General features: G+C 42.6%; 1 protein-coding gene across 1 annotated transcript in view; it reads left to right on the plus strand.

The window, feature by feature from the left end:
- Positions 1 to 27955, plus strand: part of LOC138514686 (cilia- and flagella-associated protein 54-like) — a 655241-nt gene that overhangs the window by 353635 nt on the left and 273651 nt on the right. Inside the window, exon 6 of the mRNA XM_069630102.1 lies at positions 22972 to 23110. Coding sequence (XP_069486203.1) covers positions 22972 to 23110 — 139 coding nt within the window. The remainder of the gene's footprint in view (positions 1 to 22971; positions 23111 to 27955) is intronic.

Consider the following 27955-nt stretch of genomic DNA (forward strand, 5'->3'; position numbering starts at 1 on the left):
TTTCTGTGTGATTGTGCATGATAGTGTGTCAAGTTCTGTTAAAAGGGTATGGAATGACTATGAAGAGTATGACGCTGAGTGAAAGGAGGGTGTCTCAGTAGCAGTAGTGTGAAGGTGGGAGTAGTAAAGTGGAAGAAGGGGAAGAGTTGAGGAGGGAGTAGCAGAGTGAAGGAGTGAGTAGTAGTGTGGAGGAGGGGGTAGTAGTCCAGAGGATGGATCAGGATGGAATGAGAGACGTTGCAGAGACAGTAGAGAGGAGAACAGGGAGTTGGGATGAGTTGGAAAGTAAAAGAAAGGCTGAAATGGGGCAAGGAGAGTCTGAATGTGATAAAAGAAATACCAAATCTAGCAGGATGTCTGTAAGGCACAATCCCATGGTCCCCGTATAACTGGATAGAGTAGGGACAGATAGGAAGTCCCTATCTGAATGAGTGTCATTAGAGCAGGGAACCTGCAAACAGGCAAACCTATTTCCATGATTGTAATTTAAAATTAAGGAGCCCTGAAGAAGATCCCTTAGGCTTGAAACACGTGTTGGCAAATATTTCTATTACAGGTTTATATTTACATTTTATTTGTGTATGTTTGGAATATATATGAATTTATTTCTCCTCTTATAAATCACAAGTTTTTGAATAAGCTATTTGTGTGAAACCTTTTTCCCTTAGACTTTTCAAACTCAGTTTAAATACAGCATAAGGGTAGGTGCATCGGTGTCGTAGGCACCTCTTGTTATAATCATTGAATATATACTAACCTGGGATTAGATACTCCTGGGTTAGGTTGCAGGTGATAGATGGGACGAGAGAGAAAGGGGGATGGCCATAGAGCCCACATAAATTCTAATAAAAACCCTTGAACCACCTCTGGAATTTGAAATGTGTTTCTTGTGCCATCCTTGACAATTTACATATCTTCCATCCTATGCAACTATTGTAGGAGCTAGAGTTTCCATTGATTAGAATCCAAGAGGGCTCTCAGCTTTTAGCCTGAAAGAACTAGAGAGTGGAAGCAAGATGATCGGCCATAGACTATGCAGGGTTTAAGAAGGGAAGATGTAGATTGTCGGGTGGTCTGTGGTGTGTGTGTGGGTAGGTGTGTATGTCATTTTGTGTTTTGTCTTTTGGCGGGATCTCCAATATGCTTATAGTTTGATTGTTCATATATAGGATTATCTTGAAATATTTGTAAATATGGTTACATGTTCTTTTATTGTTCATATATGCATGTTCTGCATTCTTGAGAATTATTTGATGTTATGGTAGAGTCATCTCAAAGCAAATCCTCTCCAGATGGATTGTGCTCTGTATCTGGAATATTACTCTCTGGCGGGTAAGGAAGCGCCGGACAGATTAAGGGCTCATTCTACTGAAAGCCTCACGGCCACCTCTAATCTTCAGAGAGGGGTTGCTGTTGTAGACATTTGACAGGCGCAACCTGGGCCATGTTGCACACCTTCTCCCGGCATTATTTTCTGGATTCCCAATCCAGCCAAGATGGCTCTTTGGTAGGGTAGTTCTCCAGAATTTTTAGTGTGACATTCAGGATTCTTTTCTCACTCCGACGCCACCTCCATCTTGACCAATACTGACATGGTAGTCTATTCAAGATGTGGAATATGTGGCAGGGTGCAATCCATTAGAAGAACATTACCTCTGCTAATGTTCTTTCTCATGGATTCTCCTCCGACAGATTCGTCCCTGCCCTCCCATCCTTCCCTGCAATTGGAGACCTAAGTGTTTTCCTTTAAAATTCCCTCAAGCGGTTGAGCTAAGTGAGAAAACAGATTAAACTGAGGCCACAGGGCATGGTGTACCTTATATGTAGGCTTTCAGACATCAATTCCCATGCCAAGGAGTAGACGTGTCGAGGGACCTAGACTTTGGAGTAGCACTTCACCCCCTAGATGAGAAAACATTCCATGAACAAGCTGACCCTGCCCAGGATATATAAGATGAGTATTGGAGGAAGTAGAATCCGTCACAAAATATGATTACAAGGGATAAGTAACTTGTTAATCTGCCCTGCAGTGCCGACAGGCATCTAAAAGCTATTCTTTATGTAAGAGCTCCAGGGTCTAGAGTGATCTATGCAAGGCATACATTAGTTTTCAAAAATTGATTAGCAGACTTTGCTAATGAAAGGTTTCTTGATTAACTAAACAAAGTATTTGATTAGCAATGTTGTACTAATATTGTTACTGTCACCAGAAGTTATATGTACCCAAGACGTAAAATTAACAAAAGTACATTTTTGTGCACCTCTGAAGTAACTCATTAGTGAGATGAGTGCCTGTAAAATGTAAACTATAGTTGCATGAATTGATGCAAATAATTAAATAGATATTATAGATATGAAAAAATGACTCTGAAAACAGTTTCTATTGCAAGGCCCTGTGCAGTACGCTGCTATCTGCGTTGAACAGGGCAATGACCTGTATACTGTATGTTTATCCCATCTTCTGCTGTGAAAGGATAAGTTTTATAAATCAAAAAGTTCACAATGTTAAAGCAAAGTCATAGTTGGAGACAACGTACGTAGTATGGTATTGTGGCAGGCAGGCTAACTGTCAACTTCAGGTGGGCAAGACGACCCTTGCCTGACATTCATCTCAACTGTTTTCAATATAGCGCTAAATACCACTTTTGGGGGAGGGCAGTGCTGGTAACGGCCCTGAAGCCCAATCCATGTAGGCCAAGCACAGCACTATGGGCAATCATCTGAGATGCTGATATCTTTTTGCTTGTTTTTAAGGGAACCGGGCTTGGCCCAATTTATGCTTCGCTTATAAAGAAATTGCACTTATGTCCTCAATTGGAAATAACTATTACCAGGACCTAGGGGTTGGCCAGGAAGTGTGCAGGTGAGTGGGAAGGTGGTTTCCTGTGGGGCTCTGGTGCGGCAGGAGGGTCAAGGTGGGGCACTCAGTCTGGGGTACTACCTCCAAGGACAGGGTGAAGGCTAGCCAGAGGCGCAGTGGGCCGGCATGAAATCAGAGCTGCTACTTGCAGATTCTGCTTGAATTCCTAGCCTCCTGATTGGCCAGTGTTAGCCAAAGGTGCTAATATATAAGGCAATCATAATCCTAGAACAAAGCGAGCTCTTGTGAGTAACCAAAGTGTTGTGGTATTGCAGTAGGTCTTTAGATGTACAGACTGGTTGGCACTATTGATCACTACTTTGCATAAACATCTAATTAGCTTTGCTTATTCATTAAATAAGAGACTAAGCAGAGTGGATGGCTTAGCAGGCAGAGAACTGTGAAAACCATGTGGAATATTGTAGTTTGCAGACATCTCACTCAGGGTAGCTTATATAAAGCAACAGGGTGCCAATGAGTTTGGGATCAGCCCATGGGCATGCAACCAATAAGTCACAGAACTAGGCATTCCATCAAAGCATTTGGATGTGTGATTGTGCATATTTTCAAATGTGTTGACCTGTGCTAGCCAATATAATGTACCTTCCCCTACAAAATGAAATATAGTGGACACTAAGATTTAGATAAACTAACATAAACTTTACACATGGAGACAATGCAGTGTTTTACAGTGGAAATATTAAAATTCTGCATTATGTAACAGCTTACATTTTTTGGAATAGACTATATACTCGCCTTTGCCGAACAGAATGTAGTTAATGTAATAAAAGTATCATCCTGATTATGTCTGGTTTTGCTATTATTTAATATATTATTTAATATAAAAATGAATGAGCCTTTCTTGGCTAGCACTCCCACACAAACCTTTGATACGTCTAAGAGTGGAGGAAATGATTACTGATGAAGTCTCTCTTCATGATCCCCTTTGAACTTGCTATGAACAGATAAGAGATTGGGGAGAGAGCCCTGAGGGCAAGAGAGGAATGATGAGCGAGCAGTGTTTACATTGAACAGGGTAATTTAATTTGTCAGTTATGCTACACAAGTGTCATTTTAATTAGCAAACCTGCAGCATTAAATAGCAAATTGCTATGCAGCACTTCTTATTTTTATGCCTGGCTGTGCATTGAAAAATAGGGTATCTGAGCACAGTTTGCTAATAAAGTGAATTTAAGCATGTTAGTCCAATTCCACCTTCATTGTGACATACCCATACAAAGCCAGATGCATCCTCCCAAGTCTGTTCACAATATAACTTAGATAGTGGCCCAGAACTAACCTTCATCTTATTTTGAAAGATAGTTGCTTTTGGAGAGGACTCTTTGACAATGTCAAAGGGGCGAAGCAAGGGAAGAGAGTGGGGTAATCCTGGGGACCGAGGAACACCTGCGGCCCTGTAATGTAAGCACCGGAGGCAGTATGCGGGGGATCAATCAGGTTTCCCACCCCATCCGTAGCATTGATTGCAGGTGAACCCATCCATGCCTTTAAACCCTGCTGCCTCTGAAGAAGATTAGAAGAGGTGTTTAAGAAACACAGGAAGGACAGTCACTTGTGGACATACATTCACTCCAGTACATAAGCCGTGCAGTAAACTATTCTGGGATGGGATGTTTTCAGACATTGGGCCTCATCACGAGTTGGGTGATACTAGTGCCGGATCACGGGTTTGGCAAAACGGTAAGTCCCCATTCCCCATTGGGCCCATTCAGGAATTTCCATTCTCCATTGGGCCCAATGGGGAATGTTCGGCGCTAGTACTGCTGGTGGTATTACCGCTGGTAGTAATAGCACCGAAAATCATCAAAATTGCAGCAGATTTTCCCCCAGTTCAGAGCTGGGGGTAAATCCCCCAAGCCCATGATTTGGCGGACCCTTAAATGCGGCAGTCATAGCGTTACTGCCACATTTAAGGGTTACTGCCAAACTCGGATTGAGGCCCATTGTGCACATTACACATGGGCATCCTCAACTCAAACCACAAGGACCCGCAGGTGCCGGGACGAGTTCCAAACTGGAGAGAACATGCAGCTACGAGATCCGCCGGCCCTACAGGGAGTGGACAGACTGAAGCTAAATATGTCGACTATCGCTTTATCACCTGGAAAGCTTAGCCGCAGCATGGTTCACCATGCAATGCCAATCAACTCAGGAGATTGTAATAAATTTCAAGGTTTACCCAATGGCCATGCCCTTCCACAGTATACAAGCAACTGAAACCATTCCCTCACTAACAAGCCTCAGTCCTGTCAGTGAGTAGAGCAGGAATGTAGGCAGCCATAGTCACAGGGAGATGTGGGGGTTTGTAGTGGAGTGTTGCACAGTTAGCAAGGTGGAAAGGGAAGAGTAGAGCATGGTGGAGTGTCAAGGAGGTGGAGAGAGGGAGGCAACGCGGTTGAGAAGGAGAGTGTGATAGAGAACCAGTGAAGAGGAGGAAGTAAAGGTGGAGAGGAGTAGGAGCAAGATGGGAAAGGAAGTGGTGAAGAGAAGAAGGAGTGAACGAGAATGCAGAGAGGAGCAGAGGAGGCAGATAGAAGAAGGGAGTTTAAAGAGAGAATGAGAAAGATTGGAGAGGAGGTAGAGGAGAAATTATATCATCATAACCTGTAGGTGAATGACAGTATAGGAGAGGCAGATGCACATGAGAAGAAAGACAGAGGGCAGGAAGGGGAGTAGGAGAGCCACCGGAAAAATCAGTGCAAACTGAAAAACTCAGAGACAAGCAGGAAGGTGAGCACAGGAACAAAAGCTGAGCCAGAGAATACCTTCACAACCCAGCAAAAAAGAGTATTCCTGAAGTGGTGGAGGAGGGACTAAGAAAGGGTATGAACAAGGATGAGAGAGCCTAATTCTAGGCCAACCTAAAATGGAAGCTTGTATAACTGGCAGGAGAGTTGAACCAATGGCATAGTGCCGATGCCCGACCTTGTCGAAGACCTAAGGGTTTCAAGTTTACGTTTCTGGTGAAAGGCTATAAGTAGGCCAATGCGGTGCTCTGATAATTTCAGCAAAAACCAAGACAGACAAAGCAAAGGCCAAGAAAAAAAAAAGGGTTCTATAAATCCTAGAGATTGAGTTACTGTTTCCACGAGAAGGAAGTCCCGAACTAAGCGAAAAATGAAAGGACTGAAGACAAACGTCCTAGAGAGAACCAGATTGATAGTTGCGATAATCCTTACCCCATACTGTAAGCTCTATCAAAACCTAATACCTACTTTGCGGACTCATTACGAGTGACCCGGTCCAGAAATAAAGGTGCCAGTAATAACACTGGCACTGTCATTTCCGGACCGGGCCACTCTGACTCTGCTGGTAGGGGCACTGAACGACCAGCAGGCCTGACCTGTCCGTAGTTCAGGCCCCTATCGGCAGGTTTTTCACCGAAGCACCGGCACCGTTAACAACGGTGCCGGTGCTTCAGTGTTCGCATTCCCATGGAGTCCTTTTGGACTCCATGGGAATTGGAATTTACCGTACCACAACTGCCTTTGATATCATGTTAACACCGGGATGTCAGCCGGCGGAAACGGTAGTACGAGGTTGCCAGTAACCCGCCTGTTGGTAGCACCAATGGGTTACCGGCAACCTTGTATTGAGGCCCAGTTCTGCAAATGTATATTTAGTTCTGATTCATCTGTAGATCACTTGATCAGGGCAATTGACAAGACAAAAATGTGAAACCTCAGTTTCAGCTTTCCAGAATACAATCATATTTGAAGCCTGCTACATTGCTGGCAATTCCTTTCCTCAAAACCAGAATCACAGCCTCAGTCTTCAAACAGTTTCACGGCACCTTTCATAGCTAACTGGTAACACCGAAAATAGCAATTCTACTCCAAAATGGCCAATTAAGTAATTTGACGCTCAACATTTATTTTTATTTTTTTATTTTATTGTTTAAAGTATGGACCTCACTCAAGAGCTGCAGAGAACTATACATCGATGTCATTTAGCGGTCATCAAGGGTCACAACTGTGACTCCTGAAGTCTCCCTTGTTATCCCTAAAAAAAAATGTGTTTCTTTTATTTTTTATTTAATGTAAGGTCCTGGGCTGTGGCCAGCACCATGTGGCACTTTGCTTCTGGAGTGGCTGACTTTCTTATTCAGGCATCTTTAAAAAAAAAAAGAAGAAAGAACAGGGGTTCCACAAGTCTAACACTTTCAGCAGTGACCTTAAATAAGAAAGAATAGGAATACCAAATAATTTGTCTTCCTGGACTTCTATATAATAATTGCTAGACTCATTAAAGGTTTATTTCAGGCACACTTCAGGGGGGGTGAGTTCCTGATTTAGTCTGTTCTTAAACACCTCAATTCGGCCTTTCATCCTTCTGAGGTCGATAAATGAGTACCAACACAGGTTGGGTGATATTGTATGTATATTTGTTCTATATAAAGTGCTTAGGCGTAAGTTAAGTGCTATATAATACATCATTATCATTTGGCCATGGACGTCTGCTTGCATTCACAGTAATTTGGTAATATGGGCCTTTACACACTGATCTTAACGATACATATGGCGATCCATTCTTGTATGAAATGTATATCACAGTATAGTGATATCGTAACCATATTTTTCGTTGTGTATCTAGGAACAATGCTATGTGATGCCACTTCCTGTTTTGTCAAGTGGTGAAAGGTTGTGTTCCATCGCTTCCCGTGATATCACTTCGGGGTGGGGTTAAATGACATCACTTCCTGTGATGTTATCAGAGGTCAGGGGTCGTGTGATATCACTTCCGCTACACCTGGCATTTTGGTGAAATGACGTCCCTGGCACTATAAAGGGGGTGGGCAACCAGTGTTGCATTTGGGCTGGCATCATTTAGCAGTAGCACAGTAATGCAGACCATAGACTCTTTCTCACTAATGAAGGACAATTATTACAGAAATTACACAGGTAACCCTATATGATCCCTGATACAGTGTCCATAGAAGGGATATTAACCAAGGGAAACAAGGCTAAAATATTTTCCTCAACTAAATACCATTTAGGCTTCATTAATACCTTCAGTACTCTGAGAGGTTGTTGAGTGCAAAGCAAAACACATATGGTACCTGCCAGAATCTATCTTTTTCTTTCAGGTTCTGCGGTCTTTGCACCAAGATTCTCATCTTATTACCAGCCCATAAGTATGTACTTAAAAGAGAATACAATTTCTTAACCCCTTAAGTGCTGAATCATTTTAGGCTCTGCCCACTCCCGCACTTAATTAAAGCGCATGGGAAGCATCGATAAAGTATACAGGATCATCGGAGTAACCATCAGTTTCATTATCTTCAGCCAAGCCCACCAGCTCAGAGTTAAACACTCTATATACATTTCTTCCTGTTTTCGATACTTTTTTCCAATACTTTTAATTAACTTTTCAGAAATCACATTAATAACACAAAAACACAATCTGTAAACAACGTTCCTATAAGCCCCTCCCCTACTCCCACCATCCACCCCCGTAAGACACAGAATGCCAAATGCAATTGTACAAATTACTCACAACACTACAGAAATAGCTTAGGGTAAACAATCAATTAAATTAAGGGCTCCTTATCTCACTAGGCATGACAGACTTCTGAACTCATTTTATAATTTATGAAAGGGCCCAATAAATGCCTACGTTTCCCTAACATTAGCAGTGAGATTTTCTATCACTATTGTTTAACTATAACTGCTGTTGGGTTTCTACTGTTTTCATTGGGAAATAATGACAGATTTTGCTACAAAAATTAGGTGGGCAATTAACGGCCCATCCTGAGGACACTAAGAAAATCGGGTCACTGTTTCACCCCCAGAATAACAAAATGCGTTTTTGGCAGAATGTCCAAGTCCAACATCAACTTGATCCTTGACCTAATATAAAAACAGAAAGTTCACAAAGACGGACAGCCCCATAAAATATGAAATCAGGAGCCTTTTTGGCCACAATTTGTCTAATAATAATTAACTCTGGAATGCAATACCATCTCACCAAAATTCTGGGCTGGGTTTCTGCTGCATGTGCACAAATATATGTATTCTTCACACCATAGTTATCCCGTGTCAATCCTCTACAATGGCTATGCAGAAATCCCTTCCCCAGCCCCTGTGGTAGGTTCTCTCCTAGGGTAGCCAAATTACAAAGCTTGGCATATAATTTTGGGATTAACGCTTTTGAAGTGGCGATTAATTGGGAAATTCACTCCAAAACTGTTTAGGGCATAACTACTAAATCTTTTAAAAATAGGCCCATTAACCTGATAGCTTAAACTGTCTCGTTCAGACCAAAGTCCTGACTTTGGAGCAACCTTTTTCAACCCAATTCAAAAGCCTCAGGTCTTGCAGAGCTAGAATAGAATCTTCATCGGCAGATATGGGTTTAAAAGGTGACGATGGAGCAGATAATAAACATTTAAATCTGCTAATCATATCTCATGCTTCCATAGTGTCTCACAGCAAAACTATAAGTTGCAAGCCCCTCAGTTGCCTCAACAGCCATGGCTGTGTCCAAATATGTCGACTAGCAATGGGCTGTTCCACTTCTTCCCTGAGTACCAATTCAACGACAGGTTTAGATTTAGCTATCGGGTAATAAAATTATAACTTCGGAAAAGCCACATCACCCTTGAATTTAGAAACATAGAGCCTATCTTAACTCTCGGGGCCCCGTGCCCAAAGTTCAACAAAATGTTCTACCATTCTTTTATTATGATTGTGGGTCAGGGAATAGATCATCAAATCTAGGCAGAATATACATGTTAGTAGCCCATTTCATTTTGCTTGTTCTTTTCTTATATTTTCATTCAATGCTGGGTAGTTGGCGCCATCTAAATGCCCTATTTCAGCAGTGAAATTAATTGGAAGATATTGAATTCTGTCCTTCGCCCAGGCATATGGAAAAAGGGATTTCTTGTAGACTCTTCTCTTCAGGAGATATTATTTTATTATTTGTTTATGGTTATAGACATAACCTTTACAGAAGATAAAAACATAATACAAAAAGAAAACCAGATTAAAAAAAACATTAAATAAATTAGATGAATAACTTATACATAGTTCCCAAATCGAAACAAACACAGACGAGAACCAGAAGGCAATAAAACATAGAATACAGTGAACATACAATTTAACATGCTTATTCACTTATCTCTTATTCGTTACTCAGTATACAGGTTACATGTGTTTTCCAAGAGCCTAACTACTGCAAGCTGTAATGATTTACTTTTCCCATGAAGCATTTTCCACCAAAGTAAGTCTAAGTTGACGACCCCTGTATTCCTAAGAGTGATGCAGTCCACCATTGGCCTATAGTTTTTAGGACAAGACCGATCACCCTTCTTGTAGATTGGAACCACAAAGGAAATATGCCATGATTGGGGAGCAAGAGAGGGCCTCACTATTCCTAGCTATTTAAGTATTCATCAAAGCCCAGAATGTTTTTGTGTATTATCTTTCATAGAAGCAAGAATACTTTCCCCATCTGCCTGATATAACGCGGCACTATGAGCCTTGATCTTGTATTTCCATTTGTTATTAATATTTTTCCTTAGTTGCATTTCTTTTGGAAGATGGAAAGCTAGTTTTAGATAGGGTATGCAATTCCCTAGCTCTATTATTCTTAAGGGTTCTAACCACCAGATCATATATTACCTTCAGGAGATAATTTAATCGTCACAATCACTGATTTGCATGTGTTTATTTTAAACCCTGAAACTGCCCAAACAGCACAGGTTCTTGCTAACGATAAGACCATGAAGAGTAAGGATGAAGGTGTGGCACAGTGACGTGTTGTCAAATATAATACCCAATATAATACCCAAGATGTTACGGCTACCACTGACCCTTGCTGCTAAGGTTTCCATTGTTAAGGTAAATAAAATGGGAGATAATGGGCACCCTTGATGAGTACCCCTGCAAAGTGAGAAGTTAAAAATGAGGGTTCCATATTCTTGTGGATAGATTTCTTTAATTTGCCAAGATCATGAATTCATCATAAAGGTCCAAGGTTACCTTTTGAAAGAACAGCCTTAAGAAATCCCAAATCCACTCAATAGCATCACTGTGGATTCACAGGTAGGGATCTAGTTCCCCCTATCCATGTTCATTAGCCTTCTCTCGCAGCTACTATACTATATCGATTTTCACACTTTTGCCCTAGGTATCTACTTACTAGGAAGCAGCATGCCACAAGCCACTGCCCTTAGCACACAAGCAAGCGAAGCCACTTATTTCTAACAGGTGATTGTCCTTGATACATTCAGGAGAGGTACTACATAAGGGACTCATGTATTGCAGAATAAGGATGAGCAATATTACTCTGAGATTAGCTAATGAGCATTTTGTTTATTGTTTTTGTCTCCCACTGTGACACACAGAATAACACAGATTGAATGGTGAATTATGAAAATAACATGAAATATTGTTCCTGATGAAGGGAATCAAGTCCCGAAACACAGTATGATTTGAGTATTGTATACAATACACTATATTTATTTAAGTCCAACTAAGGGCTTAGTAAAACCATTCAACTGAGGCAGTACAAGACTCCACTCTTAGTATAAGGCTGTACCGCCTGAGTTCAGGGTAGCGTAGACAGAGCAGCCAGGCTTATTTTAGGAGGGAGAGAGGGCAGTAGCCAAAGTACAAGTGAAATAGTAATACAAATGATCCAAAGAAACAAATGATACAAAGATGTATTGTAAAAATAAAGGATTTAATTAAATACAGGTAGGCCCAGATAAATCTAGGGGTAAGTAAGTACTAACACATTATATGAAATCACAGTATAAAAACACAACACTATATTTGAAATCCACAGACTCCAGTATAAACCTTATTTGGAACACCTAACAGTAGTTCTAGGGAAGTCAAAACCTTGTTATGCACATTTAGTATAGGTCAAGCCTATTGTTTGGGAGTAAAAAAAACAATGGTTACTTTCAGATTACATTCAGTAATACAAGGGCAGTAGGCCCTTCGGGTTGTACAGTGACTCTTGGAGCAAATCACACAAACAGTCAACTGGACAATCTACTTTTGGTGAATAGTGAAACACTTATCCTAGGTGCAGTAAAAACCTATAACTACTTTTGTCATAACACACAGTTATACCAGGTGAGTAAAACCTGAGGATGTAATATACCATTACAGATGCTTTTGAAATCCGGGCCCCCAGGTTGAGGTAAGCAATCACTCTGGTAACTTATTTTGGATGGCACACAGCTAACACAAGGCAAGTAAAACCCACATACTTTAACTTCACAATGGAGGGGAAAGTAAAAACCCAATGTCACACTTTTCTGAATAGTTATTCTAGGTAGGCAACAACCCAATGTAGACTTATTAAGGACAGGCTAGCCGCAAGTCAGAGGAAGCAAGACCCAGTTGGGGGACACTCATACAGTTATCCTAACAGGACTAACCTTGTGAAACCAACACATTACTTTTGTAAAGATGCACAACCTAATCACAGGAGAGTAAAATACCTTCACATCTACTTTCTATTAGACTGGCAAAACAGTGGCTAAGGAAGAAAAGATGTTAACCATACTTTTAAGAATAGTGCATCACACATTCAAGATCAGTAAGAACTTTTATAACTGTTCACTCTTAGAATTACAGTTGAACCAACTCTTTACAATTAAGTAAAACACTTGATTTCTTTTCTAGGAAGAAGCCCCAATCCCTTCAAAGTATTTCCCTTATTCTTGGAGCATGAGTGTCCTCAGTGGCAGAACGGGGGTCACTACAACTAGTGACCAACAGGCAGTGTTAGAATAAGTTCTTTAGTAGCAAAAGCCAGAATTCCTTAGGAAAACTGGGCAAACAGGTGAGTACTTTACTTTTAGAGTTAGAAGAGGGCCAGGGGCTTCACAGAAGACACCCTAGCAGGATTCAAGTGGGGCTGGGTGCACTGGATGAGGGACCTCCCAATCGCAGAAAACATCCCAGGACTACACAGAAATCCCAAAAGGCTTAAGGTAAGCTTATACCCAGGCCAAAACAGTACCTCAGCAATGAAGAAGAGATTGCAGCAGGAGAACTTCAGGGTCTGCAGCCAAATACCCGGTCAGTGGATTCCTTGTCCTGGAGACTGAACACAAGACCTCAGAAGGGACTTTGCAGCAGGGATTGATGAAGAAGGCTCCAGGCAAGATTTCCCTCGTGGCTGAATGTGGTTCTGCGGATTTGGCGCCTTTTCAAGGAGCACAGAAGAAGACAGAATATTGCGGTTGAATTCTCGTTGTTACAAAGGTCCAGCACTCTTGTGAGGGGACATTTTGTACTTGATTCGTGTCTCTGGAGATATGAATCGATATGAAAGTGTTCATGTACACCCGTGTGGTGTACATGAAAACTTTCATATACACCAAAGTAAGCAGCTTCAACCTTGTATCCTGCAACTTTGAAGCTGCCTACCTGCACTGCAACAAAGCTTCTTGTGGCACTCCTCGAGAATAATGGCACCAAAATAGTACCGTATATGTGCAGCTCTTTTGCACACATATTAAACTGGAAGAGCGCCACAAGAATACAAGTCTAAAGAGGCAGGTAACGAATGTGGCGGTTGCTTGGTTGGTTTCCAACCCATCCTAGCAACCGCCACATGTTTTCCAAAAGTGGCGCATTCCTTCCGACTTCAGAAGAATGCGCCACCTTCAAAATAGGTCTTAAGTACGGAAAAGGTTGCTAACGCTTTTAATGACCTTTTCGGTACTTAACACCAGTTCAGAATCGAGCCCTCAGTGTTTTTTCAAAGCATTCTTATGAGAGTTAAGGACTTAATTGGAGTTGTAAAGCCGCTACTGGTATCATAAAAATGGCTTAATCAAGTCTGCCTTCAGCCACTTGATATAAAAGCACTGTGCATGACCTTCTATGAAGTCCTGTTAAAAACAAGCATTGGCAAAGCCAACGGTTTTGGATTGTGCATAAGTATTAGGAATTTGCCAGGCACTGTTATTAGATGTCTAGGTAATCGTACCATTTTGCACTTGCTGCCATCAATGGGCATTTAATACCACTGTGGCAGTGCCTGCCAAGTGCTTTTCCAATGCCTACACAAAAGCCCAGACTCTTGGCATTACCAATGAGTGTTACCCCTCGCATCACGCATATTTTCAATTACTGTGTGAATAAAGGCCTTGCCCTTAGAAGTCTAGCTAATTTCTTTCCCATTTTATTACCATGCACATAAAAGCAATGTTTCAATCTAAGGAGCAGGCGTTCCTCCTTGTGTACCCTATGTGTGTGGAATAATTCCTTATTCTTGATAATTTCTTATTGATAATTGCTTAAAAAAAAGCCCTGGTCGGGTATGATGTGTGCTCTTGTTTCACTCATCCAATAGTGGACCTTCTTTTGATTGTATAATCCATTTCATAGATGTTGAAAACACATCAAGCTTCCTTGTGCAAAAGTCATTGGTGAATCCCAGTGGATGCCCAGAAACAAGTCTTTGATTATAAATATTGGTTAAATACTCCGTAATTGTAATTTTAAATTCCTCAGAGCAAACGAAATTGTTCAAGATCCTGGAGGACAGACACTAATTATTCTGCCTTGTTCCACTTCCCAAACTCAGAAATAAGGCCATAACTAAACTATGATCAGATAACATGATGGTTTTTAATTCAGCCACCTGGAGCAACCTTGCCTGCCGTGTGGTGGTAAGGAGATAGTTGATTCAGGAGAAAGATTTAAGAACTTGAAAAATGTGTGTCATCTCTCGTCTGCAGGTGTTGGAGTTCCATCCATCAACAACATTGATGTCCACTAATTTATGTTTCAACTCCCAAGAGGCTTCGTCAAATGTGGAATAGTTGTTTCCGAATTAATCTAGCGTAAACCAATGACTGAATTTGTTTTCACCCAGAAGAATTATTTCTCCCCTAGCAAAACCCTGCTGAGTTTTTAGAGAGCCCATCTTGAATGGGTCCTGTCCAGAATTCAGGCTTAAAAAAAAATTGTCAAGCTCTTCCCTCTCAACATCCGTCAGGCCAGTACATAACTCCCATTCATATCAAATGTGTTGTACAGTACTATAAAAGGCAAATGTTTATGTATTATTAATAATACTTCTGCTTTTTTGCTGTCATTTGAAGAATTACACTGCAACTGAAAATCCCAAAGTTTGAGTCTACCCTGATTTCCTTTTTCAAGAGGGTCTCTTGCAGTACTGCAACATTGATGTGCAGTCTCTTAAGTCCCCTAAATAGTTGTGCCCTCTTATATGGTGTGTTGAGACCTTTAACATTCAATGAACCAAAGACTTCAGCCATCGTGGGATTTTATAAATGTTATCAGTGATAGCCACTGCAAATCAATGTCCCTGAGTTGTGAAAGGGTCTCCATGCGTAAGAAGTAATTTGTCCTTTTCCAAAGTCGTACCTGAACCACTAATCCATGAGCTGCCCCCAAAATGACAATAAGTCTGTGTCTAACCAGACCCCCAACATGCCCCTGTCTTAACAACATTAGCCTAACCATGCACAGCTATCTCCATCCCAACCCCTAGGTATTCACCTGATCAGAGCTCCATATCAACTCAAAATATGTCTTACTTGTCCCAATATTTGAACTTCCTAACATGAAAACCAACTCCTAGAAAAATCCCATCTCCCAACTGTGATCCAATGCCGATGCCCCAATGCTCCGGATTCCTATATCAACTAATCTAATCGTTTGTAGGATCATGGAAAAAAGGATCTACGTGATTTTTCTGTGGATGATTTACCCGAGAAGGAAATGTATGCACGGGAAATGCACAAATACAAAATGTTCAGACATTTCCCATGCGAACATCCATTACAAAGCAACCCCAAAACCATACAAACACACACCGCCTGTATAGTGTAGTGTGCAGTGTGTAGGGGGGGGCGCAGCCCCCGGCTTTTAATTTTTTTATTTTTGTTTTATATCGAGCGGGTCAGCTGCAGTGGTGTCCCTGCAACCCCTGCTCACTATAATGTATAGTATAGTGAGTGAGGTGTTGCGGTCGACACACTCGCAGCCCCTGTCTTTTTCTTTTTTTGTTGTTTTATTTTGAGCGGGTTAGCTGCAGGGTGTCCCCGCAACACCCGCTCACTATCGGGGTGTTGCAGAGGACAGCCCCGCAACCAGCGGCTTTTTGTTTCAGGCAGCTGCAGGGCTGTCCCCCGCAACCCTTGCTCACTATACTATATAGAACGGTGAGCAGGGTGTTGCGGGGGACACCCCTGCATCCCCTGTTACGGAGCCCACCAAAAGACCTAAACACATACCACAAAAAGTTTGAACTTTTGGTAGTTCAAACTTTTCGTGGTATGTGTTTTAGGTCTTTTGGTGGGGTTGGTAATTTATTTTCAGTAATTTCGTACTAAACAGGAAAAAAAGAGCATCCCTCCTCAGCCATGATGTGCCACCTTGTGAAGTTATATAAATTGTTAGGCTACAAACCCGGTTTTCAGACTGCCTTCCTTTCCTCCTAGCATCCCTTCTGAGTCTCATCGTATGCCACTTTAATCCTGTATTACTCTCTGTGTGCTTCCTTGCAAAGTAGATATATTTTCACTTGACACTACATGAACATTGAGGAGTTTACCGCCACTTTCAAGGGTAAGAATAATGTGTACCTTGTAATTTAACTTGAATTGTAGGCTAAATGATTGTCCCTTTATACAGCACTTGCTACTTCTGTAGCTCCTCTGTTATTGGCTTAAAAGGGTGGCATGCACAAAGTCTTGGTAGATTTGTACCCTGAATTAAATGTGACCAATTTTTCCTGGAGACTCATTCAGTATGATTTCTTTCTTTGATCTTAAATGTGTGTAGCTTTACAACTATATCTCTTGGAGGGCGTTCTTTCTCAGGCCTCAAAGGTCCCACTTTTTGTGCTACGTCTATTTTGATGTTTGCGGTCAGCGGCTGCTTTAAACCTAAATGGAAAAGTTCAAACGCACATCTTTGGAGGTTTACATTTTCCAATCTCTGTTTTAAAAAGCGCAGTAAGGATTTTCTTTTGTGACCCAGTTTTTTAAAATCTTCACATTTATAAAGCTTCCGTTGAGTGCTTGAGCATTTTGAGGACATCCATTATTCGAAGTACCCTGCTTTCCAGCAGTTTAGTTCTGATCGATTCATTCCCTATGGTTGGCGAGTTCATTTATCACCTATTACTGCTGACAAATCCATGTGTAGTGCCAACCGGTCTTTTTGTACTGTTTCTTTAATGTCCTCATACAGGAATTGTAAGGAATATAAAAGCGGTAATATAAAAGGGCAGAGCTGATTTAGTACTCGGATGACAGGCAAAGGGCGACCGGGCCTTGCCGGGTCCTGGTCCGCCACCTTCTCAATATTTTCACATCAGCCACAACACACACGCCCTCTTCCCTCCTTGCTGGCAGTCAGGCACAGTGAAATAACAAAGAGCAGTCTTAGCGTTCGCTCTCAGGGCCCGGCTAAACATTTGGCTGGTCTTTTGGGGGGGTCCATTTCAATATGAATTCGCCCATCGTTGCCTACAATTCGGGGGTGGACACAGTCTGTGGCACCCTTGGGTTGCTTAAATAAGAATGGATACAAATGAATGAAACACTAAACTACCATTGACAAGTTAGTAATTGCTCTGTCAGCAAGGTGCTAAGGCAGATGAATCCAGAGTAAAATGCAAAGAGGTGATAACACTGCTGTATGCTGGATGCTTTCCAATGAAGTCTGTAACCTGCTACAAAGCGCACATTAAATGTCATCAGTTTAGGTGACATTAGCCAGCAATGGGCAGCCCGTAGCATGCACACAAGGCAAAGTGCATATTTAATGGCATGAAAGTAAGAAGTATGTTTCTGTGTAGTAAGACTGTCAAAATAGGGACAGCTGCTTGGGCACCCCCTCCCAGAGGCTCTTGAACAAATGCTCAGAAAAACAAAATCACAACACTGTGGGACTGTTAGGCATACAAGTCACTGATATGTTCTAATTTGTCTTCTGGACCTGCCCAGCAAAAGATATTCAAAACCTAATTTGCACAATATTGAATGACATGATCGGAAGCAACATCAGTGTATATTATGTCACTGTAACCTAAGATATGTTTCCAGATGCCCCTGGGCCAGGCGTGCTATACAAATACACACCCTAACCATTAGCACCTTGTTAATGTGAATCAGCGCCTACTTAAAGTGATGGCTGACAACAAAATTAGAGTGCTAACATTCAGGACAGTGAGATGTTGCACTGTGGCAGGGGCCCCCACCTGGCTACCCGGCAAAGAAGTTGTTAGACTTTTTTTAAAGACTTAATAACATCATGATAATGCATAGCGTGCTTATGAGGTATTGCAAGCCAACCAAGTTCAGATCAGATCAACTGAACCTCTAAATGGCCAGTTTGTGCATACACTACAGCACAATCTTTTTTTTCTTTGGGGAATATATTAATAGAATTCACTAATCAAAGTTAAAATGAATATTGATAAGTTTGAGTTCCACCATGGTGAAGACGATAGCTCAGTGAGTTAAGCACTTGTTGCAGAGGTCTGTGTTTGTGTGCTGTAATTCATATTTGTGTATATGCATGCTGTTAATATGAGCACTTACTGTGCTACTAAACAACATATTAGCAATGCAAATAACTAGTTATGTAAACTAAAATAGTGTCATTATGATGCTAGTCTAGTTTGTGGTGGTGCATGATTTCCTCATTAATATTTCTTATAGCAAGAACAGCATTGCAAGATACATGATAGCTGCTACATTTCTCAGTGTCACTCATCTACAGGTTTATGCAAAATGTGAAATGGGAAGTGATGTTGGCGTTTCTCAAAGCCCCCTTATTATTTCCCACTTCCCTCATCACGACTTTGGCGGTAACCCTTAAATCCGGCGGTCGCGCTATTACCGCCGGATTTAAGGGTCCGCCAAATCAGGACTTGGGTGGATTTAGCCCCACTCTTAGCTGGGGGGAAATCCGCCGAAGATTTGCGCTATTACTGCCGGCGGGAAATCCGCCGGCGGTAAGAGCGCGAATTTTCCCCATTTAGCCCAATGGGGAATGTGGCATTCCCGAATGGGCTCAATGGGGAATGGGGAATTACATTACCGCCAAATTTGTGATCTGGCGCTATTAGCGCCGGGGAGTTCGGCAGTAGGGCTAATACCGCCAGCGGTAGTACCGCCAGCGTTACCGCCAAAGTCGTGATCAGGCCTTCATTTTTCCTTTAGTTTAATTTGTGCTTTCTTTGAGACATATCTTTCATATTATGGGTCCCCTTTGATCTATGTCCCGTTTTATTACTCAATTCCTGAGCATGACGTATGTACATATAAAATGATGTGGGTAATTCCATCTCCAAAGGGATCCCCTTTTCATCAGCTCAATGCCAAAATCCTAGTGTACTTATGCCCTGCTGCATCAATAGCCTGACCCACAGTCCCTGCACTGCTCGTGGCGTAGAGCAGATTCAAAGGTCAGAAGATGCCCCCTCGGCAGCCACAGTCACAGCCAAGTTTCTGCTGCACAGGGGCGACATTTAAAATATACCCCAACACCAAAACTACGATGATCATGAGTAACCCATGCTGGTGTCAGAGTAAACGCTAAATAAAGCTGTGCCTGAGTTTAGGCATGGTGCATGGCACTACTTATGATCATAGCCATTGCATCCCAGTTGATATTGCACATGTATCAGCTCCTGTGAGTCAGCTCTGCTGTGGAAGGTGATGTGTATTCTGGCCAGCCGGGTGGAGACTGCCAAATGGCAGGACAGGAACCTGGAGGACTGTGTCTCTTTTTCATCTCTTTGTGAGGGCAGGTAACACCCTCCGCCAAAGGCAGATGTCCTCGGCCCGGGCATCAAAGGAGCATACCCATTCAAAAGGAGTAGCCTCACACCAGGGTGCCGCATCTCCAAGGGCCTTTATTCTTAGTGGGAACGGAATGGGGTGTGATTAGAGTAGGCAGGAGGCCCTGGTCAATGGAAGGAGACTGCCACCATCTTGTTTCTCGCTGTCTCTCTTTCTCTTATCTGCACCTCCACTTCCTCTGGAGCAAAGCACTTTGGGTGTGACATCAGAAGGGCAAAGTCCACTCTGTTCAAGAACAAGGATTGGACCACTTAGTCAGTCTAGCTTTAGTCAAATCACCTGGCGGGTTTTGCCTTTAAAAGAAGGGGTCTGCCATCCCTCCTTTAGATTCTCTCAGATCCTCTCAAGACATGAAGCTTCCCCTCAGCACTACTCACTGGAATTCCTTTGGGAATGTTTTTCTTTCTAAAGCCCTCAACCTGAGGTGAAGAAGGAGCATCAAAGGCAGACGGAAGGTCTGCCTCCTAAACGCTTCCAATGCGCATCAGGGTGGCAGAGCAGAACGTGATTGAACCATCCTGTTGGAGAGTCCCCCTCAGCAGGTTTTATCGCAGCTGAAGGGGCAGACCAGCCCAAGCTCTCTGTTCTACTGAACCGGTTGCTTCTTGTTTATTATACCGTAAACGAGAGGGAAGGTGCCCGCGCTGGCTTTTGCGCTCCTCCACTAAGTTGAACTATTGCTTGCACTTAGAACCAGCTTGACACTGTTTTGTGCCCTATCTAAGCCTGTCATCTGCTAGGCCCAAATCGACTGCACGATACCGGGACCCAATCTGAATCACTGGTGAGTCACACACTGACTCTGGCCAACGTTTACAACCATGGCTCATCCCAGCTAGCCCTTGAACAGCTGTCTTATCGACCTGCATATTGACGCCCCCCCTAAGTCACATTGACAAGAGTTGCCAGCCGACTGGAGTATCACTCATCGGCCCCTCCCAGCAGCTAAGGTCCAACTCAGCCTGGCTCAACTGCGAAGCAATCCTGGGACCGCTCTGACCTGCATCATTGAGAGCACCTCTTCTGCTGCACAGAGCGACCACATTCACCCCTACTCAGCGCCCACCAAGACGTGAGTCCAGGTACTGTGGACCCCTGAAGTGCCCCCTCAGTCTATTTGGGCCCTAGATATTCATTAGGTCACACCGGTTTTCAACATTGCCATATCCTTTTTTTGGCTAGGAATTCTCCTACCACCCCTGGAACCACATTGAGAGTGCTACTTTCTTTTTACATCTTCTATGTTCTTCCTTTGGGGTGGGTATTTTTACGATATTTTCTATTCTATTACAGGTGGTGTGTTTAATTAAAGTCTATATATATGAATAGAACCTTGATTGAACATTATCTTTATTTTTGACTGTGATCCTGTGTTGTGTGGGTCACTAAGGAATTCACCTTCACACCCCTCCTTAAGAGCATAGCCTTCTCTCTGCCACGTTACCACAAAAGTCGAAGGAGTTATATCTCTTAACTGTCCCTGTTTTACCTTTATGATTGAAGCCAGATTGCATTCTTTGGCTCTGTTAAGCTTGGAGTCAAGAATTGATAATTTTCTGACATAATTAATGATTTTGCAATATGCAAATCTAGATGGAAATATATAGTTTATTCTTGGCAGTGTTTCATTCACATCAGTCTTAGACAATAGAAAGCATATACTCACTGGGTGCTTCTCATTTCATTTTTTCTATGATTACTTGAATTTTTTTGTCTGCTGCATGGGCATGAACTGAAATGCTAAGTGTTTTGTTTTCTCTACTACCTAGTCATGTAATGTTTTTCCAAGGGCCTGTACTTTGAGCACACTCATGCAGAAAAAAAATGGCCAGGTTGAACTGTTAGGTTATCATTATATTAAATAAATACTTGCTTAAAAATAATGTTCCTCTATTTTCTTTCAAAATTCATATGTTTTTCGAAAAAACAAAGTGAAAATGTCTTCAATAATATGGCACCCTCGTGTGGAACCGGGTCACAGAGATGTGTAATGTTTATATATTATTAACAACTAGATAATCAATTTAAAGCATACACGAGTTTCTGTTGAATTTGACTGAAGGTATTTTCCCTTCATTTTGCGGATTCGGAGAAGGCATGGTTTTCGGGGGTGGGGGAGTTGACATAGGTTTCAGGGGGAGTGGGAGGAGGGTATGGGTTTTAGAGGGGTGCAAGGTTGTCTGGCCCTGCTTCGGCTGGCTCTCCTCTAGTCTTCAAGCGAGCAGTGCCCAACGCATGCACCCTTCAGGAACCTCTCTCTATCATACGGCAACGCATTCTGCAGATTTCCCCGAAGATGTGCACCATTGGGCCGCCTCTCCACCTGTCTATACTGTACACCACCTTCTAGGTGATGGGAGCCAGGAGCCAGAACACAGTTATCTTCCATTTAGCCCTCCATAATTTGGGGGTTTACTGAGCCGCAATGGTCGCTGATGGAGTCAGCCAGGAGATGGGAAGAAGTCTGCTCACTCCACCATCTTGGCCATGCCCCACTCTTGGTTTCCATACTTAACCATTCTAAGGAGCGCAACAGCTTGGAGATAGCTGTGCTTTGGGGTTTCTTGTTAGGGTCCTTAATGCCACATTCTGAAGCAGTTGAAGCTGCGTGGAAACAAACCTCAGGAGGCACAAATATAGTGATTGTGTTTAAATTCAGTGGGACCCAGCCTTCTTGAGCCTGGTGTCTGTCCCTACCAGGAATCCCTGTATCATACAGACTGTATGAAATTCATGCTGAGTCCGACAGCTGTTATGTGGTTCCCCAAGAGTGAACGTAACAATAATGCCAGATGTGGAAATGGCTTCTGCCTGCCTCGGCAATATCCGTGCCACGTTCACTTTTGTGGGAACACATGTCGTGGTAAGCAAGCTGTGATACATTCTAGTAATGCATGTTCTGCCTGATGGAAAGTATGTTGTCCAATCTACCTGAAATCCCAGCTTTTGGATACATAATTGAAGTTTAATGCTGCAATGATAACATCGGAAGCAATAGGCTGGTTTAATAAGACACCCACTGATGAGCAATGGCCATTTTTCGCCAATGACTAGTCCGAGATTTTCCAAGGACGCCTTTCGGACTCATTCTATTCACACAACTGGTTTGAAATAATACAATATGATTGCAGCTTACTTCACCAATCATTATAACAGTTCTTTTTTGCAACACAGAGTGGTTCCAAATGTTCTGAACTCTGTTCTTCTTACGTGTTCACGAACTGTATGTCACTCATTACTTATACCTGATACATTAATTCATTTTTAACAGGTGGAAGTTGCAATGAAGACATGTAAAGTGTTACTTGAGCAGAATATTACCACAGACACGATAGATCCTGCATTGCAGCAGACCATTCCACCATTTGCTTCTATGGATCTGCTTAAGACCTACACAGATTTTTTATCAGGTATCATCTTTCTTTTGTCGAGTTTATAAATGGCATTTTTCTTGCATGCACTATAACTGGTGTAATTTGAGAATAAGAAATGGCTACACATGGTTACCTTCCCTTTTAACATTCAATATACAAGTTATTTGTCCACAAGAGAACATTTGAAATTGTCAACAAAAAAAAAAATACAGGAAATGTCTTACATTTAGGAAAGTTTGAAGGGACTGTTTTTTTTTACAGTATGCAATACATATGCACACAGGCCGTGGTACTTACTATTCAGCAAGGACACGATTCTATTGCTTATTCATTTGTGTACGCAAACAGCGAACGACAAAAGGGTGACAGGAGGAAGCGGACGAGTGAATGCACTTGGTGACCGCGGCATTACGCATTTGCGTAATCTACACACAACTGGGCCTGAGCGTGCTGGAAAGGGATGGAATGCAGTTAATGCCAATTTAAATATGGAAATTGGGAGTGGCTTTAGGAGTGTCATCAGTACCCAATGAAAATAAGGGATACATCTACAAACCCAACTACAGTATAGTAAATTGTGAAAAAATGCACTTGCTCTTTTTCTCTCAGGTCACATTGTCACTGTTTACATGGGCCTCACTGAACTATTTTCAGTCTTTCCTAAACATTCTTTTCTTGAAATTACTTTATTTACCCCACATTTTAATACCACTTTCAGCTAAAGGAATATAAATCACCTTTTTCACTTTTTACCTTCCGAGGACATTGTTAAACAAATTACTTTATTAACCAATTTAAAGGAAACCTATCTGATTCCCTATTACCACGATGAATGCCCTGTGCTAAAAAAAACAGTAAACGGGTGCTTGTTACAAAAATAACTTTTGTCAAATCTATGCTAACCCTTCCCTGCCCTACCACTAAGAAAGAAAGAAAGAACAAAAGATAGAAAGAGAGGCTAAGCCTCAATTTAGCCTAAGGTTACTCCAGCTTGTCAAATTAGTTGTGGCTGGTTTTCTGACCCGCACGCACAGTTTTTTCACAGTCTCTTCCAGCTCCTGGCAGACTCTTCCTCACTAATTCAAGTTCAGAAGAAAGATATGTCTCTCAACTTTAGCTACCACAATGTTTTTGTCAGATATCCCGAAAAAGTGTCCCAGTTATCCCTCTTTCAGGGATGTTTTCTCCTGACTTGGAAAGACAGTTCTTCACAACCAAAGAAACAAAGTTTGTTCTCTGTCGTCAGGGTATTCTTCAGAGTTCTAGCACTAGGCAGGCTGTGAGCATGCTTCACCCTGCCTGCTTTATCTCGTCCCCTCGTGGTGGTTCTAATCTCTCAGCCCCTGGTGGGATATGGCTTGCTCCCCTCTGCAATGTACAATTCTTTCACCCCTTTACGGGATCTTCAGTTTCTCAGCCCAAGGGTTGTTTAGGGCTTGTTCTGCCCTTTTTCACACCTTTCTTTCACACCCTCGTGGGGGCCTTTGGTTTCTCAGCCCTAGGTGGGATATGGGGGCTATGGGCCTGTCCCACCCGGCTTGGTATCCTTAATTCGCCCCCTGATAGGGTCTTCAACTTCAAAGCCATAGGGGGGCTATGGGCTTCTTCAGCCTTGCTTAAAATGTCAATTTCACCCCCTTTCAGGGTCCTCTGGTTCTCAGCCCCAGGTGGTTTGTGGGTTTGTTCAACCCTGCTTGGTATTGTAAAAAGAATAACAACCCAAAACCCGAACAGTAAAAATAATCCAAAAGGCCAAATAATCACTGCACCTCTTTGCAAGCGAAAACAGGGTTTATTACATGCAAAAAGTTCTCAAGCGGTCCCGTAACACCGAACTGACACGGAGCTCATCACCCACCAAGACGTTACAGGTTATATAGCAGAGAATTATTAATCTGCATTTGTAGGTTACAATGTTATTTGTATTTGTATTTATTGATTTATAAAGCACCTTACACCAAAGCGCTGTACAATGAAACAACATAATACGTAAAACTAACAATATAACGGTTGAAGCAATTTCATTATGAATCAATCAACAAAACAGTGAAAAGAGCAATTATCTGAAGGGGATAGGGGGAGAAGGGAAGTGGGAGTGGATAGGGGGGAGTGGTGGAGAAGGGTAGGAGAAGGGAAGGGGAAGAGTGAGACTGGGAGGCAGGAGTGGGGAGATATGGGGAAAGAATAAGGAGGGGGAAGCAGAAGGGGGAAGGAGTTTCAGGGAGGAGAATGGAGGAGGAGAGATTTAAGGGAAGTGTGGAATGAGTTGAAGGTGGGGGTAGAATGGATAGCAAGAGGAAGGGAGTTCGAGTGTAGAGGTACTAGGAGTTGGAAGGAGCGGAAACGGGAGGAGGCACAAGGGTACGGAGGTACAGTGAGAAGGAAATGGTGAGCGGACCGAAGGGAAAGGGAGGGGGAGTAGAACGAGAGAAGGGAGGAGACATAAGGGGGAGCAAGACCATGGAGAGATTTGAAGACAAGGCAGAGAAATTGAAATTTAAGTTGGGAGTGAAAAGGAAGCCAGCCAAGGTAAGAGAGACAGGTAGAGATGGAGTCACGGAGGTAAGAAAACATAGGGTACGAACAGCAGAGTGGTAGATGGATTAAAGAGGGGAAAGATGAGAAGTAGGAAGTCCAAAGAGTAGGGAAGAGCAGTAGAAGAGGCGGGAGAAGATGAGGGAGGAGATTAAGAGTTTGGTAGCGTGGAAAGTGAGAGAAGGACATATTTTGCGAATATTGAAGCGGTGGTAGCGACAGGTGCGGAAAGTGAGGGAAATATGTTGGGAGAAGGAGAGAGAGGAGTCAAAGAGAACGCCTAAATTACGAGATTGAAGAGAGATAGGGAGATTGGAGGGAGGAAAGTGAATGAACGGGGGGGAGAGGGAAGAGAGTTAGAGGTAAAGAATACAACTTTGGTTTTGTCAGTGTTAAGAGAGAGAAAGCGGGAAGACATCCAGTTCTTAATGGCAGTAAGGCAGGAAGAGAGTTTTTGGTGAAGGTCCGATGAGAAGGAGGAGAAAGAGAGAACGAGTTGAGTGTCGTCAGCATAGAAGTGGTGGGAGATGCCAAAACAGGAGATAACAGGGGCAATGAAGGAGGTGTAAAGAAAGAAGAGGAAAGGACCAAGTACCGAACCTTGAGGTACGCCGTATTCAAGAGGATACGTAGGAGAGGACCGGCCACCCCAGGAGAAAGTAAAGGAGTGGGAAGAGAGGTAAGAGGATAACCAGTTGAGAACAGAGCCTTTGAAGCCAAAGGAAGAAAGAGTGTGAAGGATGAGGGGATGATCGACAGTGTCAAAGGCTGCAGAGAGATCGAGGAGAATAAGGATAGAGGATTGTTTGGCATGGCGAGCAGAGAGAAGGAAGTTAAAAATAGAAGAAAAATGATCCCACCACCCTCACTGGCTACCACCTATAGAACATGCTAATATCCCCATATAGTCCCTGGGCCGATCAGCCACACCTTATCTAAACCCATTCCCCTAGACATGTGGCTCAGAACTTCGTCACTAGCAAATCCAGGGACGGGATTGGTCACAAATACGTATTGGCACACTAATAAATCGAGACCGTCACGTGATTTGCATCCTTCTGATCCAGACACTTTCAAAGTATACTGGCGAGGCCAACTCTGCTTTGATAGGACAGTAGGCCTTCTGATTATACCAGAAACCATGGCGCACACAAGTTGCACCCCCAACCTTGTACTAATTTATTGGTAGCACCTCTGCTCCTCCTATCCCAAATCACAAAACGTTCCAGACACGGCTCCCCCTTATCTCCTTCAAACCCCTGGTACTCAGTAATGACGTGACCAGGGCACCACTCTTGAGTCTGAATTTCAGGGATTTATTTGTTTTCCTTTATGCATATGCTTGTAATTCGAATTGGATGACCACTCTTGGGTAAGGGCAATAGTGCTCTAAATCTTCACCTGGCCCATTGGCATCACAAAACCCCACGTCCTATTCTCATGAATTTGTCCTTCAAAGGGAGCCTCTCTTCCTGCCCTACCTGCAACTAACATTCCATTCCCACCACGTTCGGGTCTTGCAGCTGGATACAATTAGTGTTTATCTATGCACGTGGGTGCCTCTGACCTCGGCTTCTCTCCTGGGGAATGGAAAAGGGAATGGAAAACGGATTTATCTTGGGACTGAACTAGACAGAGTTGCAGGTCCACAGCAAGGCCTGCATTCTATTCTGTTCATTGTGTAATAGGGCTAAAGATACAATATGGCGTCACTCCTGCCATATTAATACGTTGACCTCATTTCTACCACAGCACCTTTCTGACCCCATCTTCCGCCTGTTTCAGCTCTCGTCTACTACCTAACTGGAAACATAATGTGTACCACTTCTAAACACATGGCCTGTACTACACTGCCCTATCTATAACCTCTGCAACCACAACATTAATACATTTGTTGCCCCTTCTATGCTGCTATATGTAGGCATCTAATATGTGTCAGACCTAATTAAAACAATAAATGCGCCTTCTGCTGCGCAAAACTTATTCAGCTCACATGATGGTATGCGCTAATAGGATTTTCTCAGCCTGAGCCATTTTGCATGGGTGGGACGCTGTATTTTGTAAGGGAGGCATGGTATCACAAGTATGACACTGACACAAAAGGTACAATTTGTAAAACCTTTATTCAATTTTCAGGGTTTGGAAAAACTCTATTCTCTATAGCTAAAATGGTAGTCTCTACCATCAAATAATAAATAAAGCAGTCCTAGTTGAGTCCGGTCAATCAAAATGGCCTACACTAACAAAATCGAATGCCTGCCCTATCGCTTGTACAAAAAGCTTGTAAAGGAGAATATGTATGCAAAGGAAAATCTGTGTTAGAATATAAAGAATAAATGTCGCTGA

Source organism: Ambystoma mexicanum, chromosome 12 (genome assembly GCF_040938575.1).
Source record: "Ambystoma mexicanum isolate Mex_15411 chromosome 12, UKY_AmexF1_1, whole genome shotgun sequence".
Lineage (NCBI taxonomy): Eukaryota > Metazoa > Chordata > Amphibia > Caudata > Ambystomatidae > Ambystoma > Ambystoma mexicanum.